Source organism: Fukomys damarensis, unplaced genomic scaffold (genome assembly GCF_012274545.1).
Source record: "Fukomys damarensis isolate Sample0158 unplaced genomic scaffold, DMR_v1.0_HiC HiC_scaffold_24, whole genome shotgun sequence".
NCBI lineage: Eukaryota > Metazoa > Chordata > Mammalia > Rodentia > Bathyergidae > Fukomys > Fukomys damarensis.
The window spans coordinates 68,514,916-68,541,072 of record NW_022900936.1 but is presented as its reverse complement, the minus strand read 5'-3'; the positions used below and the strand labels follow the sequence as shown (position 1 = coordinate 68,541,072).

General features: G+C 41.2%; 1 protein-coding gene and 1 long non-coding RNA gene across 2 annotated transcripts in view; one reads left to right on the top strand and one right to left on the bottom strand.

Moving 5' to 3' along the window:
* The window catches only part of LOC104858167, a 32,120-nt gene extending 15,867 nt beyond the window's left edge, over positions 1–16,253 (bottom strand). The window contains exons 1-2 of the long non-coding RNA XR_779079.1: positions 16,178–16,253; positions 5,126–5,190 (exon numbers count right to left, since the gene is read on the bottom strand). This is a non-coding gene — a long non-coding RNA (uncharacterized LOC104858167). The remainder of the gene's footprint in view (positions 1–5,125; positions 5,191–16,177) is intronic.
* Positions 1–26,157, top strand: part of Heg1 (heart development protein with EGF like domains 1) — an 88,653-nt gene that overhangs the window by 31,465 nt on the left and 31,031 nt on the right. The window contains exons 3-10 of the mRNA XM_010618269.3: positions 2,329–2,622; positions 10,490–10,828; positions 11,821–12,126; positions 16,081–16,353; positions 17,042–18,370; positions 20,900–21,016; positions 21,586–21,705; positions 25,670–25,773. Coding sequence (XP_010616571.2) covers positions 2,329–2,622; positions 10,490–10,828; positions 11,821–12,126; positions 16,081–16,353; positions 17,042–18,370; positions 20,900–21,016; positions 21,586–21,705; positions 25,670–25,773 — 2,882 coding nt within the window. The remainder of the gene's footprint in view (positions 1–2,328; positions 2,623–10,489; positions 10,829–11,820; positions 12,127–16,080; positions 16,354–17,041; positions 18,371–20,899; positions 21,017–21,585; positions 21,706–25,669; positions 25,774–26,157) is intronic.

The following is a 26,157-nucleotide window of genomic DNA, read 5'->3' as shown; positions in this document are numbered from 1 at the left end:
TCCTCCCCTCCCTCCTCCCCTCCCCTCCCCTTGTTCAGAGTCTCACTAAAGTAGCCCACGCTGGCCTCAAACTCAAGTCTTCCTACCTCAGCCTCCCAAAGGCTAGGATGACACCCATGTCACTACACTCAGTGCAGTTATAAATCTTAAGTTTTAATATTACTAGGATGACACCCATGTCACTACACTCAGTGCAGTTATAAATCTTAAGTTTTAATATTTTTTTCATCTAAAATCATAATTGAAGGGCCAGGTTTCCTCCCTCTACAAGGCAGGTTTATTTCCTTACAGCCAATGCATGGTCCTTTGGGGTTCCTGATTTACCCAGTGGTTTCCTTTTAGGCACACTTCTTGAGAGTTAGTGTCCCATGAGGTCATCCCTGAGGTCATCAGAACAAGTTCAAGGTCACAAATGCTGAGCAGGTGCAATTTTCAGTCTTTGCTCACCTCTCTGTACTCCTAGACTTGATTCATTTCTGGCCTAAGAAGATTTGATTTCCTCAGTAACTCAGCAGTGTATTTAGAAGTATTTTTTAAAACTATTTTATTCAGCATTTTTAGTTGTTGATAATGGCAGCATTATTGAGGATACTGCAGGACTATTGTCAGCCTTTTTGTTTATAGAGTGCATTTTTCCCTTCTTACCTCTTTAGGCTGCCTTCAGGGAGAGAACTTGGTTCAGTGTGAGCCATGTCCTATCTGTATGTGGCCATTCTTTTCCTCCTGGATACTGCAGTGGAATCCCTTGAGCTGAATGGGGTCTGGGACTTGCATGCCTCTTCCCTGAAAAGGGGACATACTGCTTCCTTCAAAGCCAGCCACAACATCCAGTGGCTGGGTCTCACACTTGTCTTACAGCTATAATAGAGCTAAGTTTCTAGCCTTCCCTTTGCTCATGGCTGGCCAGCTTAGGGGAGTGGGTCTGAGTCCCTTCTGCCACCCACAATCACTTTGTTCTGGCTTTCTTTGAGAATTTTTCTCCTTGTACCCAGTTAACAAAGAAGATAAAGAAAGCATCCTTATATCCTTTTATCTCCTCTGAGGAGGCCAGCTCACAGCTCAGACAGGAAGAACAAAGGGAACATGCCGTATGGGTCAAGCTGCCCCTCACCCCTAGGCCTCAAGTTCAGTTTATGGGTTTTGTGGCTGCCCCTGGACATGCACTTCCATATCTCATTTCTGTCTTGGGTGTTGGTCTTGTCTGTCTGGAGCTGGCTCTAGAGAAGTCCAGATGCCTGAGCAACTTCCCTCCCCTGCCAGGAAGCCTCTGCTAATTATCACCTTCAGGAAACAGAATAGGAAGCAGAAATCCAGTAATTCTCAAGGGATCTGGGGAGGAAATAACTCCCTTAGGAAAGTTTACCAGAGGTTTTTATAATCTTACGGAAGTTTTTATAGTTATCACCCACCCCTCTCAAGTGAGCCGGTGCTTCTGGGTCCACTGATGTGGAATTTCGTTGTTTAGAAAAGTGACTACTATTAGTCAGCCACCTGGTTATTGAGCTCTTGAGATGTGGCTCGTAAAATATTCATTGGATTTTCAAAGTTTAATACTAAGTAAAGGACATAATAATAATGTCTTGGTAATTCTTATATCAAGAACATATTGAAATGATGTTAGATAGGTAGAGTGAAATACAAGATTAACCACTTACCAGTCCAATTATTTAAATACAGGATGACCAAAAATTGCATTTTCATTAATTTTTATAAGATAATATAACAAGAAACATAAAAACAACAATTTTATCAAATTTACTCAATACAAGAATGAACTGGTTGCAATGGCACCTGCCCGAGCAACACTCGGGACAGACAATGTATAAGCAAACACACTGCCCAATAACACTCAGGGTAAACCGTTGAGAGGTTAAAATTAATTTCGCCTTATTTTTAAAATGTGGCTGCAGAGCTTACTTATATGGGTATATTTGTTGCTCACTTTGTCTTCTGGACAGCATTAACCTAAAAGAAAACATGTTCCGTGTGTGTATTGTATGCGCACACGTTTGCACACATGTGATAATTACACAAACTAGCTCTGCCTGCCTGCAGCCTCTGCTTCTCAGATAATTTGTCACAGGTGCCTCACTCCTACAGATAGAAGTGACATCATTCACCCCCCTAGAGGTTTTTCCATGATGCCCACACCCCACTACCTGAAGCAGAAAGAGGGATATTCCCAAACAGGGAAAACAAAAATGGGATTTCTAAGGAGCCGTGTAGTTACTAATAACTTCAAAAGGTCTGTTCATGCTATCTTTTCTGAAGGTTTAGTTTGCTTTTCAGAAACCAGCAAGTTCTCACTGATGTGTTTTCTTGTTTCAGTTGCAACAAGGAACTACTGGCCAGAAAGTAATACTGAGCCCCACATAGAAAATATTGCCTTTTATCAGAATCCAGAGAACTTTTCAACAGTGGATTCCAAAGAGGGTACTTTGGTTCAGATCTCCAGAATGAGCCACACTTCTTCAGAAGCTCCAGAAAACCTCACTCTCCTCATTGAAAAAGCAAGCACTGAAGGGAGGAAGGAGTCTTCAAGTAGAACAGATTTCACTGTCTCCCCTACTGGGCGCTCACCTGAGACTGCAACAGTGCTGACTTCCCAGGACAGCACGTTATGTAAGTTTGTACTGATGATGCTTATTGTATTCATGTTTATCCAGTCTTGGAAAACATTGCTGCCTCGCCTTTCCCTCCCCAGTCCCAACTAACTATGCCCATCCAGAGGTCCTGGGCCGGGGTGGGTCAGACCTGTAAGTTAAGCTGTGAGATGCTCATAAGGACAGATCAGAGAAGGGTACAGATTTGCCAAGCAGCCTGGTTGGTCCCGTGGCATCTCCATTCCATGGCCAGTCTAAATCCAAACTTCATCTCTTCTCCAGGGATACTGCCATGTACTCAATCTCAGAAGCACAGGTCTGGTAGGATGCGTGCCTGAGAAAGATGGCCAGGCTGTCTTTGTTTGTGTTGTTTGTATTAATGTGGTTTTGTGCTGATGTGTTTCAAATAATTATTCTTGCTCCAGATTACACAGCTTTGAGGTTCTGAGGTCCTGGGCCGGGGTGGGTCAGACCTGTAAGTTAAGCTGTGAGATGCTCATAAGGACAGATCAGAGAAGGGTACAGATTTGCCAAGCAGCCTGGTTGGTCCCGTGGCATCTCCATTCCATGGCCAGTCTAAATCCAAACTTCATCTCTTCTCCAGGGATACTGCCATGTACTCAATCTCAGAAGCACAGGTCTGGTAGGATGCGTGCCTGAGAAAGATGGCCAGGCTGTCTTTGTTTGTGTTGTTTGTATTAATGTGGTTTTGTGCTAATGTGTTTCAAATAATTATTCTTGCTCCAGATTACACAGCTTTGAGGTTTGCTATTTTTAGCAAAGGATTTTAAGAAGGGGCTGGGGCTTGACGGTAAGACTTACTTGAGAAAGAAAACTAGCAGTTATTAGCTACTCACTACATACCAACATACCTGTTTTCTCAATTCTTACAGAAAGTTAGAAGATCATTTTACAAATTTGAAAATTGAATCTCAGAGAAGTTAACCCAATATATGAAGGTCAAAGAACTAACATGTTTTAGGGCCAGGATTTGATCCTAAGTCTGAATATATCAAGTGGGAGGGTGGCTGAGGAGTGAGTGTGTGGTTAAGTTAGGGATAATCATGGAGCACTTTGCAAACTGTACAGTTTATACCTGGTGTGATGGGAAAAGTCACCGGAGGGCTTTGCACAATGGAATAATCCTGTTAAAGTAAATCTGAGGATTCATCTGTCTAGCAGATCCAAAATGTATTACAGGGTTGGGGAGATGGAGGGAACCTAGACTGAGGAGAACTGCCCAGGTAGACAACAAATCTAGACACGTTTTGGCCAGGATGAAGAGGAAGAGTTTCCAGAAAGACTTAACAAAGGAAAGTTTGTGAAGATCTCAAAGTGGAGGATGAGAGTGTCCAAAGTGATTCCATTGTTTCACATCCTAGTGACAGAAGGTCTCACTGGGGACACTAAATTCTGAGAAGAGTATTTTGTGTCCCATTTTTGAATGGTGGCTACAGAGCTTAGGAACTACACATGAGACTACCTTATTGGGGTTTTTTGGGTTTCCATTTTTTGGTCATCTAGATAATGAAATTTTTTTTATGCTGAATTCCAGTAAATTCTGGAACCATCTCTGTGGAATATGGGAGGCGATAAGTTAGGATGATCTGGCACTGACCTCTAAGTCCATACTGTCTGATATTTGGCTTGATATCACTACTGATCATTTTACTGCCCCACTGCTGGTAATTTTTCTTTCAAAACATTTTTTTTGTGTGCTCAAAAAACAATCTTTGTCTTGGTTTATGGTCTCTCATTCAGGAGTTCACTTTCCAGAGAACAGTTGCTCCTGATTTCTTTTCACATCTATATATTTTATAGAAGTCAGAGTTGACCCACTAAAAGATTATTCAGATGCTTAGAAGTCTGCTGGTGGAACTTGAATTGTTACTGTCTATAATTATTCAACCTTGGAAGGGCTTCACACGCCATCCGACAGTTCTGAGTCACAAGGAAAAGTTGCCTCTTCTCACATGGACAGCAGAACATCCCAGGGCTTCCTGGAGAGGGTGAAGGGTGTCCCAGAAGTGACTGGGCACACTCTAGTGGCTGCCACTTCAGTTTTGAGCCAGTCCTCCCTTCCTACTTTAGAGTCAGGAGAGCCAACCATGCTCTCATCAAAAGAAATTCCTCAGGACCACTGCTCTCATTGTCCCATTTATCCGTGAACCAGCTTCTTCTCCTTCCTCAGACCATTCTGCATGTGAGTGTTCCTGTCCCCAGCTTACCACTTGAAGTCATTCAAAACAGCCCTCAGGAGGTGTGTATAGATAGTTAATTAAATACTTGTAATAGGGCCTAAGACAAAAGAGACAATAAACCAAAAATGCCATTCCACTATTGCCAGATATTTAGGGTAGAAGTATAACCTATACAGTTCATCTCAGTATTGAAGTACATGTTTAAATATGTTTCCCTTAACCACGTAAGGAAGAAGAGAATAATTGGCCTGCTTTCTCCTTTTTTTCTCCCTCTAACCACTAATATACAAGGACTAAGTGTTAAATAGTGCGTATTCTTACAGAAGAGGCCACGGGTTGGGTGCATCTCAGTTACTTTCTCGGTCCTGGGACAAAATGTCCGACACCTGTAAGTTAAAGGAGGAAAGGTTTATTTTAGCTCACAGTTTGTAGAGGTTTCAGCGTAGTTCACTGTCTCTAAGGCAGAGCAGCACAGCAGAGGAGAAATAGTTCATGATGTGGCAGGCAGAAAGCAGCATGATTTCTTCCTTTCCTTTTTATCCATCCAGGCTACCAGCCCCTTGGCTGGTGCCACCCGCACCCGGTGTCTTTCCTCTTTAGTAAATCCACTGCTCTTTAGTAAACCCAGAACTCTGCTAAGCCAATAAGTGCACCTGTTCAGCATCACACACCCATGATCCAGTCATTCTCGTAAACCCCACCTATGAGTGCATGAGGCTTTGGGGAGACATCTAGATATAACCTGTAACAAGGTGCTTTTGTGAAATGGTGAGCAGTATATCATTTATTTCTTAATTAGTGCAAAAGCACTTCCTTCAATGGCAAGGAAAAGTGGAGGTGTTTGCAAGGCATGCTAGTAGTCGCTGTGGCTGTGGAATACTCTCCCCTCTCTGCCATTCCACTTCCTTTTCAGTTTTTTGTTGTTGTTGTTGTTGTTGTTTTGTTTGTTTGTTTTTTTTTTGTACCAGGGATCGAACTTGGGTCCTTGTGCTTGCGAGGCAGGCGGCATGCAGGAGAACCACTGAGCTAAATCCTCAGCCCTCCTACTTATCATTTAAGTCCTGACTTGGATGTTCCATTTCCATGAGCCTTTCTTCAGCCCTGGTCCTCTGTACGAAACATCTTGGACCAAGTCACCCAGTGCCTGCCTTCCTGGAGGCTGTACTGCCCTTGCAGACACTGGCTGGTCTGTTACTTATTCTAGGTTCCCCACTGCATCTGAACAAGGTAGTTGATAAGATATAGGGATTAGTAAATGCCCAAATCCCCTCACAGGGCACATCCTGTTCTGACTGAAAGAGAAATGCTGCAAACTGCCCCTCATAGGTGTTATTCAGTCTGTGTGCTGCTCGTTTTCATCCTCAGGCCATAGGGGACAGGATAGAGGGTTGGGAGCATTCTTGGGAAACAGAAGTTAGGCTGCTTCAGAAATTACCATTTCAAAATTCTTATAGGGCAGAGGTTTTCAGAAGTACTTTGTAAGAGTAGAAGTTTGGGTTTATGTCATCAAAACAAAAACTGAATTTCAACACCTATTTAAAGAAGCCAGCTCCTTTCCCATGCACTTGGCATGCAGTTTTCTGCTGACTGGGAATGGGTATAATTCATGATTCATGTTTTTAGGAGACTGCTTTTTAAGATTATTCATAAACACTGGTCAGATTGAATAAAGCTATGAACCTTTGTAGCTCCATTTTGTGGTTCAGTGATTTACAACCAATTTTACTAAATGGTGGAAAGGAAGCATTTTCTAGGAATTTCCACTTTTATTCTGGTCAAGGTCATTTAATATTTATAATTTAAATTGATATATTTGAAAGTCCATATTTTTAATGTTACTGGACTCAATCTCTGTTCACCTGTGATTTTTTCAAAACAACAACAAAAATTGGTCTTTAAATTATTTGGGTATTTGTCCTTCTAGAACCTTGTGCTTCTAAGTTTTGGATTGTTCAACTCTCATATTCCTGTAATCTTTTGCTGAGAATTTCTCTTTAGTGACCTGCGTGTTCTGTTTTATGTAGCCAGACCATCCTCTTAGATGCTGAAGGGGGATTTGGGTTAGAGGACCTACGCACAAAGACCTGAAGCCAGCGGGAAGACAAAGTTCAGATTTATTTTTAAGCCTTGTCTAGCACCTGCCAACATACCAAACAGAGGTATGCATACCTCCTAGCTCCCCTGAATGGAAGTCTCTCCCTTTTTGACTACATGATAATAAAGCAGCAAGCAACTGGGCAAGACTGTGTACCCATAGCTGGCAGGTCCTGCTAAGGCAGATCTGGATTTGGCTTGGCCCAACCAGCCAGCTGTACAAAAACAGAAATGAGATGGAAAATGACAGAGGCTTGTGCCACTCCATCCTCTAGTAAAAATCCTGGCACTCAGACCAGTCAGATCAGAGAGGCTCCTTGCTAGGTGGGCACAAGCATGATGAGCTGGAAGCCTGGCACAGCACAGATGGGGGCTCCTCATTCCAAATACGAAGGGATTGGACTGATGACCTGAAAGATCCCTGCTAGTTTCACCCTGTGGTGTTCCGCACAGTCTCATAGTCTGGGCTTTCTTTCACTACCATCCTGTACACAGAAACACCTGTGCAGCCCCTCTTCTGAGGATGACATACCCAGGAGTTATCTGCTCCTGAAAATAAATTGTATGCTTTATAGCATTAAGGCTGGCATAGGCCCTGGCAGCAGAATTAGATAATTTTAAAAGATATTGGAAGCCATTTGAAATGACTTTCCTGCTGCCTTATGGTCATTGCTGCTTTATATCTTTCTGTACTTTGCATGTTTTCTGCAGTGGTCATGTACTGTTTGATCATTGTGGGGTAAAGTAAAGAAAGAAACAGTGGGGAAAAGCTCTTTCTAAGGCAGAAAGATATGTGTATGTTGGATTGTGTGAAGTGGCTACAACTGAGCACTAAATTTAGAATAAGCTTCCTGAAAGCCAGGGCACAAAGGGAAGCTGGGTGGGGCAAGCGATTGCTCAGATAAAGCATACGATTTAATCCATAGCCATAAATATTTGGGGACTGGTAAATTCTAGGAGGAATGTTTCTATAAGGAATGTTGAGGATCATAATGGAAAACACTTTCAGTCACTGTTTTGTGGAGATTATGCTGGTGTTCCTTAAAAGATGATATTTTATATAGATTTTCAATAGGAACTGAGGGTATAATAATGGACCTGAACTTATAAAAGTTTTTCCGTGGGTAGCAGAGGTAATGTGGTCCAGGTAAATTGCTTGGTGGTGATTTCACTTTGTAAAAGAAGAAGGCATAAATAACTCAGGAGATTTTCAATTCAGCCTAGCTTTCTCAGATATCAGTTGCTCCAGCTATACTGTGGGGAAGTCTAGAGAGCAGACACATGAAGGTTAAGCATTCAGATGTATGCCTGAGGTTCTGGTATTTTGCATTGTGATTTGAGAGGACAGCACATACTTTTATCAAAGGAGTATGCCTTCTTTCCACCTTCTGTTACAGAGACTAGGAACTCCGCTTGTGTCTGCCTTCAGTGGATTGTTTTCCCATATTTGAATGGCTGCTTCCAGGGTAGAAGTGAGCCAGGATGGGCAATTATTAAATAATAATAATGCTCATCACTTGACTTAAAATGTAGTAAATTTCCCCTACATTTATTTAGCAAGTGCTTATTTAGCAGTGGTTGTAGATTAGTTTGACTGTTTACTCTTTTTATTATGAGGCACTAACTCCTCAGCAGTATTCACACTCATTTTCTTTCTGTGAGGGTTAAATGTAACTACTATGTAAAGTACTTAGCACAATGCTTAGTACATCAAAATTGGCTGACTAATGGTAGCTTTTTATGATGATGCACGTCAGGGAAAACAGCCATTTTCCTTTTGCGATTTTAGCAAAATCTTTGGCCACTTGTTTGTTAAAACACCGAAATGGACAGGCCAGGGATGTCCAGGCTGAATCCAGAATAATCAGCCCTGTGTTTTGATGGGACATTGAATGGATAAAATACTGCATTTTACTGGGAATAAAAGTGTTTTAAAAGTACTTTGGAGCCAGGCATCCAAACTACTAGTACCCTGGAAAATTGAGGCAGGAGGATTACAAGTTTGAGCCCAGCCTGGGCAAGTTAGTGAGCTGTGTCTTACAATAAAAAATAAATACAAAGGGCTAGGGACATAGCTCAGTGCAAAGGCCCTAGGTTCAATTCCCAATACCATTTTTTTTTTTGGTGGGGGGGAACTATTTGTAGCATATCTATGCTTTTCTTTCTTATACTACAGTACTTTTGTTTACATTTTCAAGTAGGATTGGGTTTGGGTACACTGTAACTATTTTTGTCTCATCTTTCTGTTCCTTTATATTTGTTACTATTTTTAAGGATTCCATGCATCTTCATTTTGTCATCCCTTTATTTTTTCATTCTGAGATAAAGTCTCACTAAGTCACTTAAGTTCCCCAGGCTGGACCTGAACTTGCTACCCTCCTGCCTCAGCCTCTCAGAGTAATTATGGGTAGGTGAGTGCCACCATGCCAGGCTAGGAACTATGGTTTTAGACAAGAATAAGAGGAACTTTTTGTTTCCTGTGCTCTTTCTTTCTCTCCAACTATATCTACAATGTGTTTGTGCTGTATTTATGTGGTCACAACTGCACAGAAGACTGTTCTCCAAGGAACTATTTATAATGACAAAAACTTTTTCCCTTTTCTGTGTCAAAATTAACACCTCGAAGCCTTTCATTACATCAATTTAGAGTACTTTTATTATTTTTAGCTTTTAAAAAAGGCACTGTCAGGCCAGGGATTTAGCTCAGTGGTTCAGTGGCCTGCCTTGCAAGCACAAGGACCCGAGTTCAATCCCCAGTACCAAAAAAAAAAAAAAGGCACTGTCTTCTCGCCTGCCATGTTGCTTGCTGCTCATCAAGCTTTCCTGCACTTCGTTCCTGTTTGGAAGTAAGATTGCTGGGTACTGAATCCACTTAGTAAGTCTGAATCTCTTTACAAAGCAAATAGTACATTTGTCTTGCCTTTTCCTGTGTTCCTTTAACTCATACATAAAGCTTTCCATTGTGCTGGTGAGGGACCTTGCTGCTTTGCCGCTCGGCTCTATGAGAATTAGAGCTAGTAAGATTGTGTCCTGGCTGCACGTGTGTGTAAAGATACACAAATGTTTAAAACCATAGTATTTATCCCACTCCCCCTACACCTTTAGCCCTTTACCTCCTGTTTCACATTATCAGTTATACAATTTGTATACAGGTATACAATTTACACTTTTTTTTTACACTCAGCAGAGAAACTATTTGGTGTTTACACATGTGTCTTATTTATTTCACTTAAGAGTATGGCCTCAATAAGTGGGAAGGGTGGGAGAAAGGAAATAAGGGACAAGAAAAAATATGAGAAAAGGAAAAAATGGAAACAAAATGTTTGTAAATAGGGAAGGGAGGAGGGGGTAAAGGGAGGGCAGGGGGTATGGGGGAAAAATGAGAACCAAGACCTGTCGTGTAAAGGTACAAGATCCCAATGATGAATGTAACTGCACTGTACACCCAAAATGTACCAATAAACTCAATGAGTTATAAATAGATAAATAAAGCCATATATTTAAATTTATATACCAAAATGTAATAAACATTGTTTGTATCTAGATACATCCTTGATGAGTAGTTCTGAAGCATATTTTCTTCTGTTTCAGCTCCTGGAACTATGAAAGAACTTAACTTCAGGATTTTCCAAAGCCCATTAGTCAGACAGACCAAGAGGATGCATGTTGCCCATGCTACAGTTGCTGATGGTGCCCCAAGGGAGCTCCAGTCTTTGACACTCAGTCTGGGGCCTGCAAACAAGGCTGTGGGTTTTCCTGAGGACTCCAGGATTGCCGCAACTTCAGCCACAGCCCACTCCTCACCCTCTGTGGTAGAACTGCGGAGAAACAGTAGCATAACCAAGAGCCCACCAGATGAAGAATCCATCAAGCCATCCACGAAAAGTGAATTTGATATTACACCTTTAAAAAGGCAACATGATTCCCTGAGTAAGTATTCTATCTTTGCTTGATCTCTTAGGGCATTTCTGAATAGTTGAATTTTCTCAGGAGTCCTCATCAAGACCATTTGGAATCTTCAGAGGGAAGGGAGCTCTTTAATGTTTTTTGTTTTGTTTTGTTTTTTTGATTTTTGAGATAGGATCTCACTATGTAGTTGAGACTGACCTGGAACTGACTATGTAGCCCAGGCTGGTCTCAAACTCACAGCGATCCTCCTGCCTCAGCCACCACACCCAGCTTAGGGAGCTCTTTAATGTTAATAGCTCCTTTATTTGATAAGGCACCTTATTGCATTAATTTTCCTTCTTGTAAGAGCATGGTAAAGTTAAATAGATGTCATCCTTCCTGCTGTGTCAGGAAATGAAGGCTCAGAGGGTTTAAGTAGTGTGTGTATGTTCTTTTCACACTACAAAGTGATCTTCAAAATCGGAGTTGGCCCACAATTTACAACAAACTTCAGTGATTTTGTGTTTAGATCATCTTCACAAATAAATGTGTAGATATAAACATAGTACCCAATTCCACTATTTGGCCTAGTTCCTATAGTTGATTTTTTTTTTTTACTATGCTTTGGAATCTTTATTATTACAACTATTTTATTACAACTGTTTTATTATTACAACTGCTCTGTATACTACATTTACACACATAATCATTGGATATAATGACATACTCCTTTGAAATACCTTTTGTGGACAAGAGAATAAAACACTCAAGCTTCTAAGTTACTCTGCTATTTGCATATGTTTTTCAAAAGTTTCCTGTTCACTCACTTTTAGTATTGCTATCTTGTTAAAACACCTAAGACTTTTGAAGTGATTATTTAGAATATGATAGTGCATGTCAGGTGACACATATAGTAAGTTCTATACGTGATTCCTTAAGAAAGACAATCTTTCCTTAGCAAGGACTCACTTCTTAGTTGTTGAAGGATCATTTTCATATCTATGTAATGGCATTTTTTTCTATATTATTTGTAGCCTCTGGAAGCCATCAGCTTGCTAGCAGCCCAGAAGCAGGAAATAAAAATCCCATGCCTCACACTGAGACTGCATCTAAGTCAGCCCCTTCTGTTAGAGGCGGAGAGAGCACATCACAGTGGTTCTTAACCAATAAGACATCTACAGATGTGACAGGAAGTTCTGCTTCATATGATGAAGTTCTGACCCAGTTCTCAGACTCTGCAAAACAGTCCACAGGAGGCAACATAGCACTGGACGAGAGAAGTTACTCAGAGTCTTCCTCACAAAGCCTGGAGTCCTCAGCACAACATGGAGAACATTCAAGTAAGCTTTCATTTCACAGTCGCGTACCACAGGGAGAAGCGAGGGTTGGCATGCTTATGATCCTCTGTGACATCCTGAAGACTACACCGATGAAACAACTCCTTAGGCTCCTCTAGTTTTGTCATTCCGGGCCATTTTTCTATTTGATTAATACAGAGATATCTGTATATCCCAACTTTTTTTCTGGTACACGTCTGAGAAGCTATTGATGTAGTAGCCTCCTCTTCTCACACACAACTAAAGGACTTGTGAGTTGATGTCCTCCTAATCCTCATAGGCGACCCCACCTCCATACCCATCTCATCACAGAGCTTCTGGAAGGTAAAAACATCACCTTCTCATGAGCCATTATTCATCCCAGGTTACTCAGGGCATTCATCAAAAGGTATCTTCCCCTTACTAACAGCTTTGAGACATAATTCACGTTCCATACAATACACTCACTGGAAGTGTGTAGTTTTTTAGTATATTCACCCAGCTATGCAGCCATCACTAATACCTGATTCCAGGATATTTTCATCATTCCTCCAGAAAACTCCACATTCATCAGCGGTCACTTCCTATGCTACCCTCATTCCTGACAACCACTTGATTTACTTTCTATTTCTGCAGATTTGCCTATTCTAGACATTTCCTATAAACTGAATCATATATGGACCTTTGTGTCTTTTGTGTAATGATTTCACAGTTCATCTGTTATACCATATATCAATACTTTACTCCTTTTTAGAGTCGAATAATATTCCAATAAAGATGTACCATATTTTGTCTATCCATTCATCAGTTGACAGATGTTTATTCTTTTCCTACCTTTTAGTTATTATGAATAGAGCCACTTTAATTATTTGGGTACGAGTTTTCATGTGGACATAATGTTCTCTTGGATTTGCCAGATTGTATGGTAGCACCATTAAGTTTTGAGGAACTCCCAAACTATTTTCCAAAGTGGCTGTACCATTTTATATCCCTACCAGCAATGGACAAGGGTTCCAGTGTCTCCATATCTTCACCAACTCTTGTACTTGCTCACTTTTTTTTATTATAGCCATCCTAAAGTGATTGAAGATATCTTGTGATTTTAATTTGCATCTCCCAGCTGACTAATAAGGTCAAACATCTTTTCATGTGCTTATGGCCATTTGTATATCTTCTTTGAATATGTCTATGCAAATCTTGTGGATTATTTTAAAATTGGGTTGTCTTTTTATTATTGAGTGTATGAGTTTTTTGTGTAATCTGGACTGGATATTAGTACCTTACCAGATGTGTAATCTGTAGGCATTTTCTCCTGTTCAATGGGTTGAAATTTGCTTTTAATGGCATTAATATAAAAGGCTTTAATCTTGATGAAGTTCAACTTATCAATTTTAGAAAACTTGTCTCTTTTTTGTGATATTGGAGATTGAACCCAGCTATTTATTTTAAGAGACAAGATCTTGTAAATTGCCCACACTAGCCTTAAACTTGGCAATCCTTCTGTCTCAGCCTCCCAGGTAGCTAGAATTACAGCTGTGTGTCACTACATTTGGCCCAGAAAACTTGTCATTTGATTTTTTTTAAAGATAGGGTTTCAGCCAGTTGGTTTTGAACTCACTATGTAGTCCAGCCTGGCCTGAAACTTGAGATCCTCCTGCCTCATCCTCCTGAGTGCTGGGATTACATGCATGGTCCACAATGCCTAGCTCGATGTTCCTTTTTAATAATACTTTTGGATAATTGTTTTTAAATCCCAATAGCCTTATAGCTTTTACTAACTAAAGCAAAATGTATTAACCTATTACTTAAGCTTTATCTCTCCACTACTAATAACAGCAGCTCCATTTCCCTGCTATGAAAATTCTTTTTTTTTTTTTGGTACCGGCGATCAAACTCGGGTCCTTACACTTGCAAGGTAGGCGGCAGAACCACTGAGCTAAATCCCCAGCCCTGAAAATTCTGAGCTATTAAGGAAAATTATCATTTGTTATTATTCATGGGACCTGGAAAAGCAAATGCTGATCATGAAAGAATGGAACACATATGGGTGCGGAACACTTATCCTTTTATGTCTGTGCATGAGAAACAGATTATCTATCTTGTAAGAAAAAAGAATCATTTTCCACTCTCACCACAGTGGGGCTCCAGGATTTTTATGTTTTTCAAACCATGACCGTAGCTTCTATTGCCTTTCTTTTTTACATTTCTTCAGTACCCTTCCTGTCTATAGTTAATACTTAGTTGGTTCATATTTTGGTTACTTTGTTCTTGTTGATGAGACAAAATACGCTACACCCAAAGTTAAAGGAGGAAACATTTATTTTGGCTCACAGTTTGTAGAGATTTCAATCCATCATCAGCCGGCACCAGGCAGTGTGGCATGGCAGAAATGCATCAGAGAGGAGAAACAGGCCATGGCAAGTAGAAGGCAGTAATAGCACCAAGTGAAAAGCGCCCACAGCAGCCCTCTTTCTGTCCCTATATTTTTCCTAGACTAACTGTCCTTAGGGTGGGTTGCACTCACAGCTAGGGAGGTCCTTCCCATTATCCACTCCCAGAACTATGCCAAACCAATCAGTGGACTGATTGAGTAATCACGCACCCTTAATCCCAGCATCACACAGTCGATCCAGACACCTCTGAAAAAGCCCTACCCACGACCGCATGAGGCTTTGGGGAGACATCAAGACATAAGCCAGAGCAGTTCACGTGAAACAAGTGATTAGATCTTAGAGCTCAGTTGTAAAAAGCTAGATAAGGAGTAACTTTGTTCCTGAAATAATCTCACTGTAGACTAGTATAATGCTTTATCTCTTTTACTCTGAATTGTCCAAAGCTGATCAATTCTGCAATCCAGGCTTTCTGAGTTCTCAGTCCATTTCTTTTTCTAGGTTGAGATTTACCCCCTCTGTTTTAGATCATTACCCTCCACTCTGTTAAGCCTATGCCCTTCCCATCCCAGGCCTTTTTTTCTTTGTCCAGAGAAACTTTGCCCATGAACACTGCTCTGAAGCCTCTCCTAGTTGAGCCTCCGTCTCCTAAGCCCTTCAGTGGGTCACAAATCACACCTCTCTCGTTCCTGGTTTGAAGCTGCTCTAGATCATTGGGTGTCCAGTCCTTGTGCTCATTCCTGTTTGTTAATTTAAATCTGTCCTGCAGTGAATTTATGTAATGCTCAGCTTTATAGCCAGTTTTTCATCAAAGTACTGAGTATCAAGGGATAATGAGGGATGAGAACAGGAAAAAGAACTAGCAAAGAAATTTTTTCTTAGAGAGCCAGATTGTGAAGTTCAGGCCAAAAAAAATTGGATTTCTCTCATTTCTGAAAAGAAGGATTTACTTGGTAATCTAATGTAATACAGTTCCAGGTTTTTTTAGTTTTATAGCATAAAGCATATACCTCCCCAAAGGAAGAAAGGAATATTTACTCAAATATCACATTCCCTCTTCTATCAATAAAATAAGTGCATTAAAGAACTTTTTAAAACTAAGCCACCTTTAACCTCTACCACATGGTGTGTCTCGACCATGCACTAATATTCTAGAACAAGCTCTGAGGAGGACTGCACCTCCCTTGAAGGCTTTGTCCCAATATTCAAAGCCCCAACATGGTTGCTATTCCTTCACCCATCAATTATTTTCCCTGTACCCAACAATTTTTCCTGCAATAATCTCTGTTATGTATCACCAAGCAGAAACTGAAAATCAAATTCAGTGGTTAGGTTCAATGTTGACTTTATGGGGAGATTTGATTCGGTTTGAGACCAATTCCGTTTGCACCCAGAATTGTGGAAAGAACAGAGGTACCGCTGTTCATTCTCTAGGGTAATACATCTTTCCGTAAATCCACATCACCAGAACAGAGGGTCAGACCTGCACCTCCTTTCAGGGTGTCATCAAAAGTGAAGGTTCTCAGAAAGCACACACATGGGGCCGGGGCTAGGGCACCGCATTTAACGGCCGCCTCTCCCCTTACAGCTCTGGAAGACAGCGCAGCGCCTGGCCTCTCTTCCGCCATTCTGGAGAGCACTTCCAGGACGCACCCCCGCGGCTTCCATACCCTGGCCACACTCACCGGAAGCGGGGAACGCACACTGCGCTCTCTCAGTCACATGGGTGCGGTGACCTCTGCGGAGGCGGGCGGCTCTGCGATGGCACCCAGGGAAACTGAGGGCACTTCGCCGCGCGGCAATGCGACAAACGACATGGGCCTGCTCTCACGGTCAACGGCCGCCTTGCCTGCCCTTGGAGGTGGAGTGTTTTTTGTGGCAGCGATTTTTTCCACATTCCCTCAGTTTATCTCTCAGTTTACTCATAGCTTCTTGGGTGATTAAATTGACCGGCAACCCAGAAAGTACCTCAGGACCTCTCTTTACAAAAGAGAACTTTTTGGGTTCTTCTACCTCAGGATGCCCCCTCCCCAGATCCCTGCGCACACTTGCTGAGGCATATGGGATGACGTCTGTTGGAGCCTTAAAATAAAGGAAACCACTGTGGTTAAGGCCAATCTCCTGGGAAAGAAATATCTCATTTTACAGAATGGAAAGTTGGGTGGGTTTTCCTTTTTCCATTTAAGCATGACAATTATTCTATTTGGAGTCTTGAAAGCTTTTCAAATAACAATTTGATTTTATCAGAAATGTCTGCGGAAGGAATCTGGAACTATTCCTTATTTTTAGGCCCTCGTTCCCTGCTTCTCTTATAGTACCTCTTCCACTGCTGCCTCCATCATTCCTCACTGTAGGAAAATCCACTCAGAACACTAGCCTTTCCATGTTGTCTTCATTCAGAGTGCTCAACATTGGGAAATCTCCTTTCCAAAGAAAGTCTTCCACTTACTTGAATTCATGGATAAGATATCTAAAGTCTGTTTTATAGTATAAGTTTTAGAAATTCCCTGTTTATTTACTTGACCTAACTTTGGCTTTTCCCTTTATAGTCACTGAACTTAGCTATGGTCAAGTGAGTGGCACAGATACTGGACAAAGGACTTCCAGTGACCATACAGACCACACCTATGTTTCTTCTACTTTCACCAAAGGAGAACGGGCATTACTGTCCATTACAGATACTAGTTCATCCCCAGACGTCAGTGAGACTTCAACTTCTTATATTAAAGTCTCAGACTCTTCATATCCAGACTATTCTTCCTCTTCTCATGTTCAGACTAAAAGAAGTAATGTTTCATCCTCTGACGGGGAGTACGCTCAGCCTTCCACTGAGTCACTGGTTCTGCATACATCCAACTTTCCATCCTACACACCCACCATTAAAATACCGAACATTTTTGTTCCTCTGGGCACTGATACTGGATCTGTTGGTGACTCGTCTTCTTCAGAGTCCCCTTTGCCTCTGCCCTCAGCATCACAATCCCTCCAGTCCTCATCAAGTTTACCATCAACCAGGACCTCCACGTATCAGCTAAAGTCTACCTCTGAGGTGTCCACAACTTCATCTTCCTCACCATCACTTTTATCAGTATCTTTGATGGCATCTACCCCACTTTCGATCTCACAAGCAACCTTACCACATTCATCCTCTACCCTAGTCCTTTCCAGGACAAGGGAGACATCTGTGACATCGGATCAGATGTTGACCATGGCATCATCCATAGCCGTGAGCCACAGTCAAACAGCAGATCCCAAAAACCAGAGCACTCTGCAACAAGAGAAAATTGTTACAGGAGCAAAGTCACCAAGCCTGGTGTCTCTGCCCACAGAGTCCACCAAAGCTGTAACAAAAAGCTCTCTTTTAGAAGTCCCTTTGCCCTCAGCCTTAACAGAATCCTCCACTGAGCCTGCCCTTACAGCCATGAGCACCAGCTTAGCCCACATGTCTCCAACATTGACAACCACCACTCTGAAGGCTTCTCACCCTCCTGTTATCAGTCCCAGCACACTGTCAAGCACAGAACCTCTTATCACTGGCCCTGGAGCTATACTCACTACAGCTGGAAAACAGCTCTTGCCAACCAATCCTGAAACTCTAGTGCCACAAATCTCAACCGAAGGTGATGTCATCACAAAAAGGAACCAAGTACATACAGACGCTACAACCCAGTTGATCCCTCTGACCAGCATACCCACGTCAACAAAAGAACTGACCACAAAGCTTGGCGTTACAAAGGAATACAGCACTGATTCGCCTTTCCTCGGAACATCACCTTTTCCCAAAACCACAGATGTTTCTACTGCTGAAATGTCGACTCCTAAATCTCCTACCCCCACTGCCCAGAGTAGCATACAGTCACCAATGACACTGTCGCCAGGTAAGATGCATCTCACAAACATGTATTGACTGGTGGGTCCTGTCCAGCACTGATTGCTGCAGGAGGCTTTGGATTCATGAGAATGTGTGGAAATGGCTAGTATTTAAAAGAGTCTGGCAACCTAAAATGCTACCTGTTGAAGCATCATACAATAAAGTTACAGTGGAGCAAAATTTCCCCAAGTTACATGATTGTTTCTGAAAAAAAGAGAAGATAACATTGGCCACATGTGACATCAGTATATTTTGCAGTGGTAGCTTTTAATGTCCTAGAATTGCAATAGTTTGTCAAGCGTGCTTCTAAGTCTTCTGAGTTCAGACCTAGGCAGATATATGGGAATGGATCACGGAGAAACTGAAGTAAAAAAGCTTTAGGTAGCCAGGCATGGTGGCACATGCCTGTCATCCAAGACTCAGGAGGCTGAGTCAGGAGGATTTTGAGTTCAAGGCCAACCTGTACAACATAGCAAGACTCTGCCTTAGGAGAGCTTTAGGTGGCCTGTCTGAAACAGAGTGAGTTGGGTGCCTGCTCTCAGATCTGAGCCCAGAACTTGGGTCAGTCAGCTGACTACTCGGTCACCAGTAGGCCTCTCAATGGCAGAGGGCTTCTAACCCAGCTACTTTTTCCCCTTAAGATTAGATTGCTAGTTGATAAACAAGAATTGGGGAACATGTAAATAAAAAGGTAGTAAGCTAACCTTTTCCTACAATGACTATATGACCGGCCTTCTTTACACTGCACATAAGATTATCTTGATAGCCAAGTTGATATCGGTGGTACAAGGAAAAATAGTCATCCAAATGATTATTATTTAAGGAAATGTAGAAGTAAGTGGGGAAATATATCATTTGATGTCAGTGCACTTTTAGGTTTTCCAGACCTAGGAAAAGTGCATCCGGGGAAGGAGAGATGAGACTGGCATCTACAGGAAGAAGGAAAGAAGAGACATGCTTTGTAGTGAAAGTCAGGGTGTCATACAGTTCAAGCTAGTCAGCCATGATCAACCTAGTGCTGCAGAATTATGATTATTTATTTATTTATTTATTTTGGTACCGGGGATCAAACTGAAGTCCTCACGCTTATGAGGCAGGTGGCAGAACTACTATGCTAAATCCCCAGCATAGTGGTGCAGAGCTATAAAGTACCCCCACCTGGAGCTCTGTAGTGCTCTTTGTGCCAGGGATCTGAACGCCTCTGGAAAATGAAAGGTGGCTCTTTCTTTGGGGAAATTAAGGAGCCCTGCTTTAGGGACGTAGGCTTTATTTCCAAAGAAAAAGTATATACCAATGCCATATGGGTTAATGCATAAGAATCCTTTAAAGTAGACTATAGCCATTGTACTTATGATAGGTATCAGGCAGATATTCACTGGTGTTTGGTTATTAGGTGCTAAGCTTATGTAGGTGATTTTAGGTAATATATAAAGCAGCAATGAAGAATAAGACTATTTGGGGGTTTAGGCCATTTGTTTTCAGGGTTATCCCCTTGGAGTGAGGACTCTTGACTTCTGTCTTTTTCTCATTCCCCCTCCAATATCTTCTTGCAGATGATGCAGTTATGCAGTAGGTTTTTACTTTTCTAAGTAGGTGTCTGAAATCTTTATGAAGCATAACAGGAATGTGACATTGCAGTTACAGAGAGTAAAACAGATTTGTGATCATTGCCCCTGGGGGGTGTGAGTTTAAGATGACACTGAAGTCTGTGTGTCACAGAGCTTCAGAAAATTCAGGTAGGGTCTATTCTACAGTATGTAAAGAAGGGGATCGTCATAGTGGTTATAATTTTCTGAATGATGCCTGATATGTGGAGGCACAATTACATTTGGAGATTTTGGGGGAAAGCTTACCATGGTTTTGATAAAGTCCAAGCAAAAAGACAGGGCAGGTATGTGCAAGCACACACACATGCGCATGCACACATACACAAAGTTAATTTTGCAGCAGGGAGGGTAAACTGATCAGTGGAAAACCCCCCCCATGGTTTTTTTGTTTTGTTTTTGTTTGGTTTGGGGTGTTTTTTTTGTTTGTTTTTTGAGACAGGGTCTCACTATGTAATTGAGACTGACCTGGAACTCACTATGCAGCCCAGGCTGGTCTCAAACTCATAGCAATCCTCCTGCCTCAGATTCCCAAGTGCTGGGATGACAGGCATGCACCACCACGCCCGGCTCCCCCATGGGTTTTAAATTGACATTGATTCAAGTAGAATTTTCTAAGTATCAGAAAGGTAAATATGACAATTACTGAACTGGATGACCTGTAAGCATCATTGGATTTGAACCAGTTCTTGCACTTAGGCATGCAGTTGTCTAGCCACTGTATATGGATACAAACTGATGTTGGGACCCAGTCCTATTGGTCCTGTCTTCTGCATCTCTTGGGACCCCCTTCTATTTTAGTACTGTGGCTTTTCAGGGTGAGTAGACAGAAGCAGCTAAGAATCAGATATTAACTGAAAGAATTAGATAGTTACCTAGAGCTCCCTTTACATTGCCTTTGTGATCGTGTTATTTCTGTTATATGTTTTTAGTCAACAGCTGTGCCACAAACCCCTGTCTTCACGATGGCAAATGCATTGTGGACCTCACTAGTGGCGGCTATATATGTGTGTGCCCCCCCTCGTGGCAAGGAGACAACTGCAGTATGGGTAAGAATAGAAGTAATGTCTGGTGGTCTATGGTATCCTTTCAGCTGTTCAGTAAACTTTGTTTCCTCCAAAATGTAGAATAGTAAGTTTTTAAATTAATACCCCGCTTACTTGACAGTTAACCTGCTTGTGTGTTACCTGCAGGATAACGCGCGACACCATAGTGCAGTGCTGACAGACTCCCTGACATCGTTCTGTTCCTCAGACTCCCTGCACTTCGGCGCCCTGGACCGCGTTCCTTACAGACCCCTTCACTGTCTTCCCTTGGCAGTGACTGTGCTAGCGCCCAGAACTGGTCCCCCCAAGTCTGTTTCTTAAAGCCCTTCCCATGTTAATCCACATGTTATTTGAAACATCCTTAATTCTCCCCTCCATCAAAATCTGCTGTTTTCTCTATACCTCCGAAATGCACCTTTTATTTATAGTTGTTTATACAGCCACCTGTCCCCCCTCGAGAGGTCTCATCTTTCAGGCCCCCCTGTACCTAGTACCATTTGGTTTTTAGTGAGTGCTTTACTAGATTATGATTTTACTGTCTGCCAAAATCATACAATCTTTCTCCTTGGCAGATGTGAACGAATGCCTCTTGAACCGCTGCCCACGTCAAGCCACGTGTAACAATACTCAGGGATCTTTTATCTGCAGATGCCCAGTAGGGTACCATTTGGAAAAAGGAATATGCAATTTGGGTAAGATACTTATTCTATCTTATCATTTATTCTGAATCACAGTATTTTTATAAAGTAATATTTACTGTTTTTCTTTCTAATCAAAATCAGTATTTGTTCAAGGTATAATCTTAAATATAGAAGGAAGTAGAAAACATTGCCTATCACCTTAACATTCAGAAATATAACGATAAACCGGGCGTGGTGGCACATACCTGTAATCCCAGCACTCGGGAGGCTGAGGCAGGAGGATCGCTGTGAGTTTGAGACCAGCCTGGGCTACATAGTGAGTTCCAGGTCAGTCTCAACTACAAAGTGAGACCCTGTCTCAAAAAAAAAAGAGAAAGAAATATAAAGATCACTTTATAGTTTTTAATATGCATTTTTACATAGTTGAAATCACAAAACTTCTACAAACTTTGTATTTTAAACATTTTCCTTTTACTAAAAAATATTACACAGCTATCTTAATGGCTGTATACTGTTATCACTTGCATGTAACATTCGCTTAACCATTCTACCCTTCGGTTAGGGAAAAAAATCAAAAGGATATTCTCATACATACTTTAAAAAAATAGTGTAGGGGAAGAAAATAGAGAATAAAACTCAGATTGTCTACCACATGCACAAATTCTTTACATGTTAAAAAAAATGGCCTTCGTGATCTTATGTATAGGCAGATACATTTTGACAAAGCTACTCCTGTAATTGTAACATACTGTCCATCATAGTTTATTTCCTCATTTGATATATTCATGAAGCTGTTTGGTTTTAAATGCAGTGTTCATTTTATAGGTTAAAAAACAGACAAATCAAATAACTAAGACCTTCACAACATGTTGAGTGGCTAAGTTTATGTAACTGGTTGGTGAGAGGCATAGTTTCCAACTCACATTTCTTTCTGTTACATAATAATGAGTTGATTCTAAGAGCTTTATTGCATACAGGGTATGATCCTTGGTAGGGATCTCAGTTTAATACCCAACTTTGTAAAGAAATTAGAATAAAAATACCGAGCTTCTAAGTGGGAAGAGGAAACTGGCAGATAAAAAGACTGCTATTTGAATCATCTTAAATTGCCCAATGGGATACTTAGTACCCAAAAGTGCTCAGTGAATGTTTTTGAGAGTAAATTATGTATCCTTTGAAAGTATTATCTGCACAAATTCCTATTACCCATAAGGATAAGGGACCTTGTAAGAAAGTTGATACTTGATACCCTACTAAAATAACAGTAAAAGTTTAAAAATTATTTGGAATATAAGAAGTAAACACTCTTCAAAAAAAAAGATCTAGACATACAGATATCAGTCAAAATCAAGAATCCTTCTTATTCTAATCATTTATTTGCATTTGGATAACCTGTCCCTTTTAGCCATACCTTATAAGATATTAGGGAAGGTGGGAAGGTAGGGGAAAGGTAATAAGGGAAAAAAGTATATGAGAAAATGAAAAAATGGAAATAAAGTGTTTGTAAATGGGGAGGGGGTGAGGGGGTGAAGGGAGGGCAGGGACAAGGGGGAAAAAATGAGAACCAAGACCACCTGTCATGTAAAGGTACTAGATCCCAATAATGAATGTAACTGTACTATATACCTAAAATGCACCAATAAACTCAATTAAAAAAAAAAGAAATACAGATTAAATATAAAAATTAAAAAGGTATTAGCCAAGAGTTTTTAGTTTAAGAAGAAGGAAGTTGGAAATGACTTTGTTTTGAAGTACACTTACCCAGGGCTCAGAGGCCACGTATCTAGCTCCAGGGCCACCACCTATATATCGCACAACCCCCAGCCTCAGTTTCTTCATCTGTAAAATCAGATTACAGTCTGCTCTGCTTCCCAGTCGAGATTATTGTGACGATCGAATAAAAACTATTGGAATAAGCTTTGAAACTAGTAAAGAGGTATCATCAAACTCTCAGACCAAACTTAAAGCTATAAAAACAAACTACTCTGATACAGAGGAATAATAATGAATATTTCCAATTTTTTTTTTTTTTGGTACCAGGGATCAAACTCAGGTCCCTGTGCTTGCCAGGCAGGGAGCAGAACCACTGAGCTAAATCCCCAGGCCTCCAAAAATTATTTAGATAATGCAGCAGTTAAATGCTGTGTTTAATTCACGGAGCAGTCAATCAACAGTTAAATTTGAAGTAAAAGTTCGTATTAGGGCTGGGGATTTAGCTTAGTGGTTCCACCACCTGCCTTGCAAAGCACAAGGTCTCAAATTCAATCTCCAGTACCAAAAAAAAGTAAAAGAACATTTAAAAAGTTCATATTAAAGCTGGATGATGTAACGGCAGGCGTGAAGATATAAATGTCTTTAGAAAAACCCCTCCCTAGAAAGATTATGGGCTTTGGGAGGCCACTGATGCAGCTTCATTCTCATGCTGAAAGCAGCGAGCCCTCTGACTGTCAGGATTCAGAAAACTTCCCTACCCTCTTTGCGCAGGCACGATTCTGCTGTGTGTGTTTCTAAAGGGAGAGTCTGGGAAGGAACCTAGACGTGGTGGAGATGAAGGAATAGGGTGATTGTTCTGGAAGCCTGTACACAGTGTCCCACAGGTAGCACAGATGAGGAGAGCAGTTCCGTTGTGTTAGCGATCATCTTTCCCTTTTCAAGTCACTCAGCCTCATTGTTCATAAACATCAGAGGAACGTGCAAATTAGAGCACACTGAAATGCTTTCATTTGGCCAAGAATGTTTTCAAAGAGCTCCCTGCTGCTCAGAAAGAGTCCTAAGCAGCTGGCTTCACTGAACTGTAGAACAAGCAAAAAGATGTTAAATAAGGATTAAGGGCTTCAGACAGTTAAGTGTAAGATGTTAAATGTTTTCCCTGGCTTATTTGTGGATCTTTTTCTTAATTCTGCATGCAAGCTTTCCACGAAAGAGCAGCTTCATGGGCTTCTGTGTTTGGGTTATTTTTGTGTGTCCGTCCAGAGGGAAAGATAAGAATTTAATATAATGAAAGATGAAAGCCAGATATAAAGCAGGCTATGCTAAGTTTTGGTTGTCTGCCCATTTCTAAGTCCCATCCCTCTCAGGCCCAATCAGCACAAATTGGTGTTAACTAGAATTTTATTTTATGAGAGAAATGGGCCTTGAAAATGGGGCTGTTTTCTTTAATTTCTGAACCCAGTAGTGTCTTGGATATGGGTTATGTTCATTAGGTGGCTCGTAATCATGGAGTCTGGCAGACCGCAGAGTACAGGCTCACTACAATTGCTTGGCTTCTTTCTGTGTAGCCTGCTGGTTGTTCTCAGAACATCATACACTTCAGGGAGCAGAGGATCTAGTAAGAAAATAAAACCTTCGAAGATGGCTGCACAGGAGTCTGACTGCTGATTTTGACCCTTGTGAGCTGAATGATGTTTCTTAGGAAGTTACCTAACTTCTGGAAGCATTTTTTTAAAATAAGTGATAAAACAGCCATTTCCTCTGGGCATAAGCAAGGGGGGTGAGGGTGACTCTAATGAGGAGAGGAGACCAAAGTGCCCCTTTGAAGTAAAATAAAGATCTTAGAGCTCAACAGCTTTCTTTAGTCTAAAGTCTGTCGAGGCCTGATGAATAATTTTAATGTCTGGCACCACATCTCCACCCCTTCCTCCCAGAATTATATTGTTTAGATCTGCTCATCTTTCTTCATCACAACTTTATTGAGCATCTGTTTTGTAGGAGGCCTTTAGAGAGATGTCCAGAAGGTGCCTTTTCTCAGCAGTGCTTACACAGACACAAAAGGCTTCTCAGAGTCTCCCACCCACAGAGTTACTCAATCTCATTGTTCAGGTCAGTCCAGTAGATTGCTCACTTTGCTAGAGAGGAGCCTGGAAGAGGCAGGAGCAGTCTCCACCCTGGAGGAAAAAGAAATACAGAGATCATCCTGTAGAGGAGGATAAAGCTGGCTGCCCAGAGTTTCACAGACACACAGCCTTGCATAGGTCTTTCTGTTGCATGATCTAACAGGTAACATTTTTGTTTTCAGTTAGAACCTTCGTGACAGAGTTTAAATTAAAGAAACAGTTCCTTAATACTACCCTGGAAACACATTCAGATGTACATGAAGTTGAAAATGAGATTAGCCAAATGGTAAGTTTCCTTAAAAGCCTCTGTGCTAGTCCTTTGTTTCCCAGAACAGATTTTATTCAGAGTTGTGGACTGCCTAGGGATCACCCCTGTCTCTTGGGATTTTCTTTTTTTATTTAATGTGTGTGAGGGAAATCTCATGGTAAAACACAAAGCCTCTTGAAAATGAAAGAGAGGTGTTGAGAACTAGAAGTATTTCTTCAAATGTGTCTTCACATTTAGTCTTCACTGCCATTGTATTTCTTTTCCATGTGCAAACTCTTAAACACAGACATAAAGGCCTCATGTACCAATGAGGGCTGTCAGTGAAGAGGGAAGATCCAGTGCTATAGAAATATCTTTCCTTCTAAGATAGTGCAGAAATTCACAACCTGTGCAGAGTGCAGT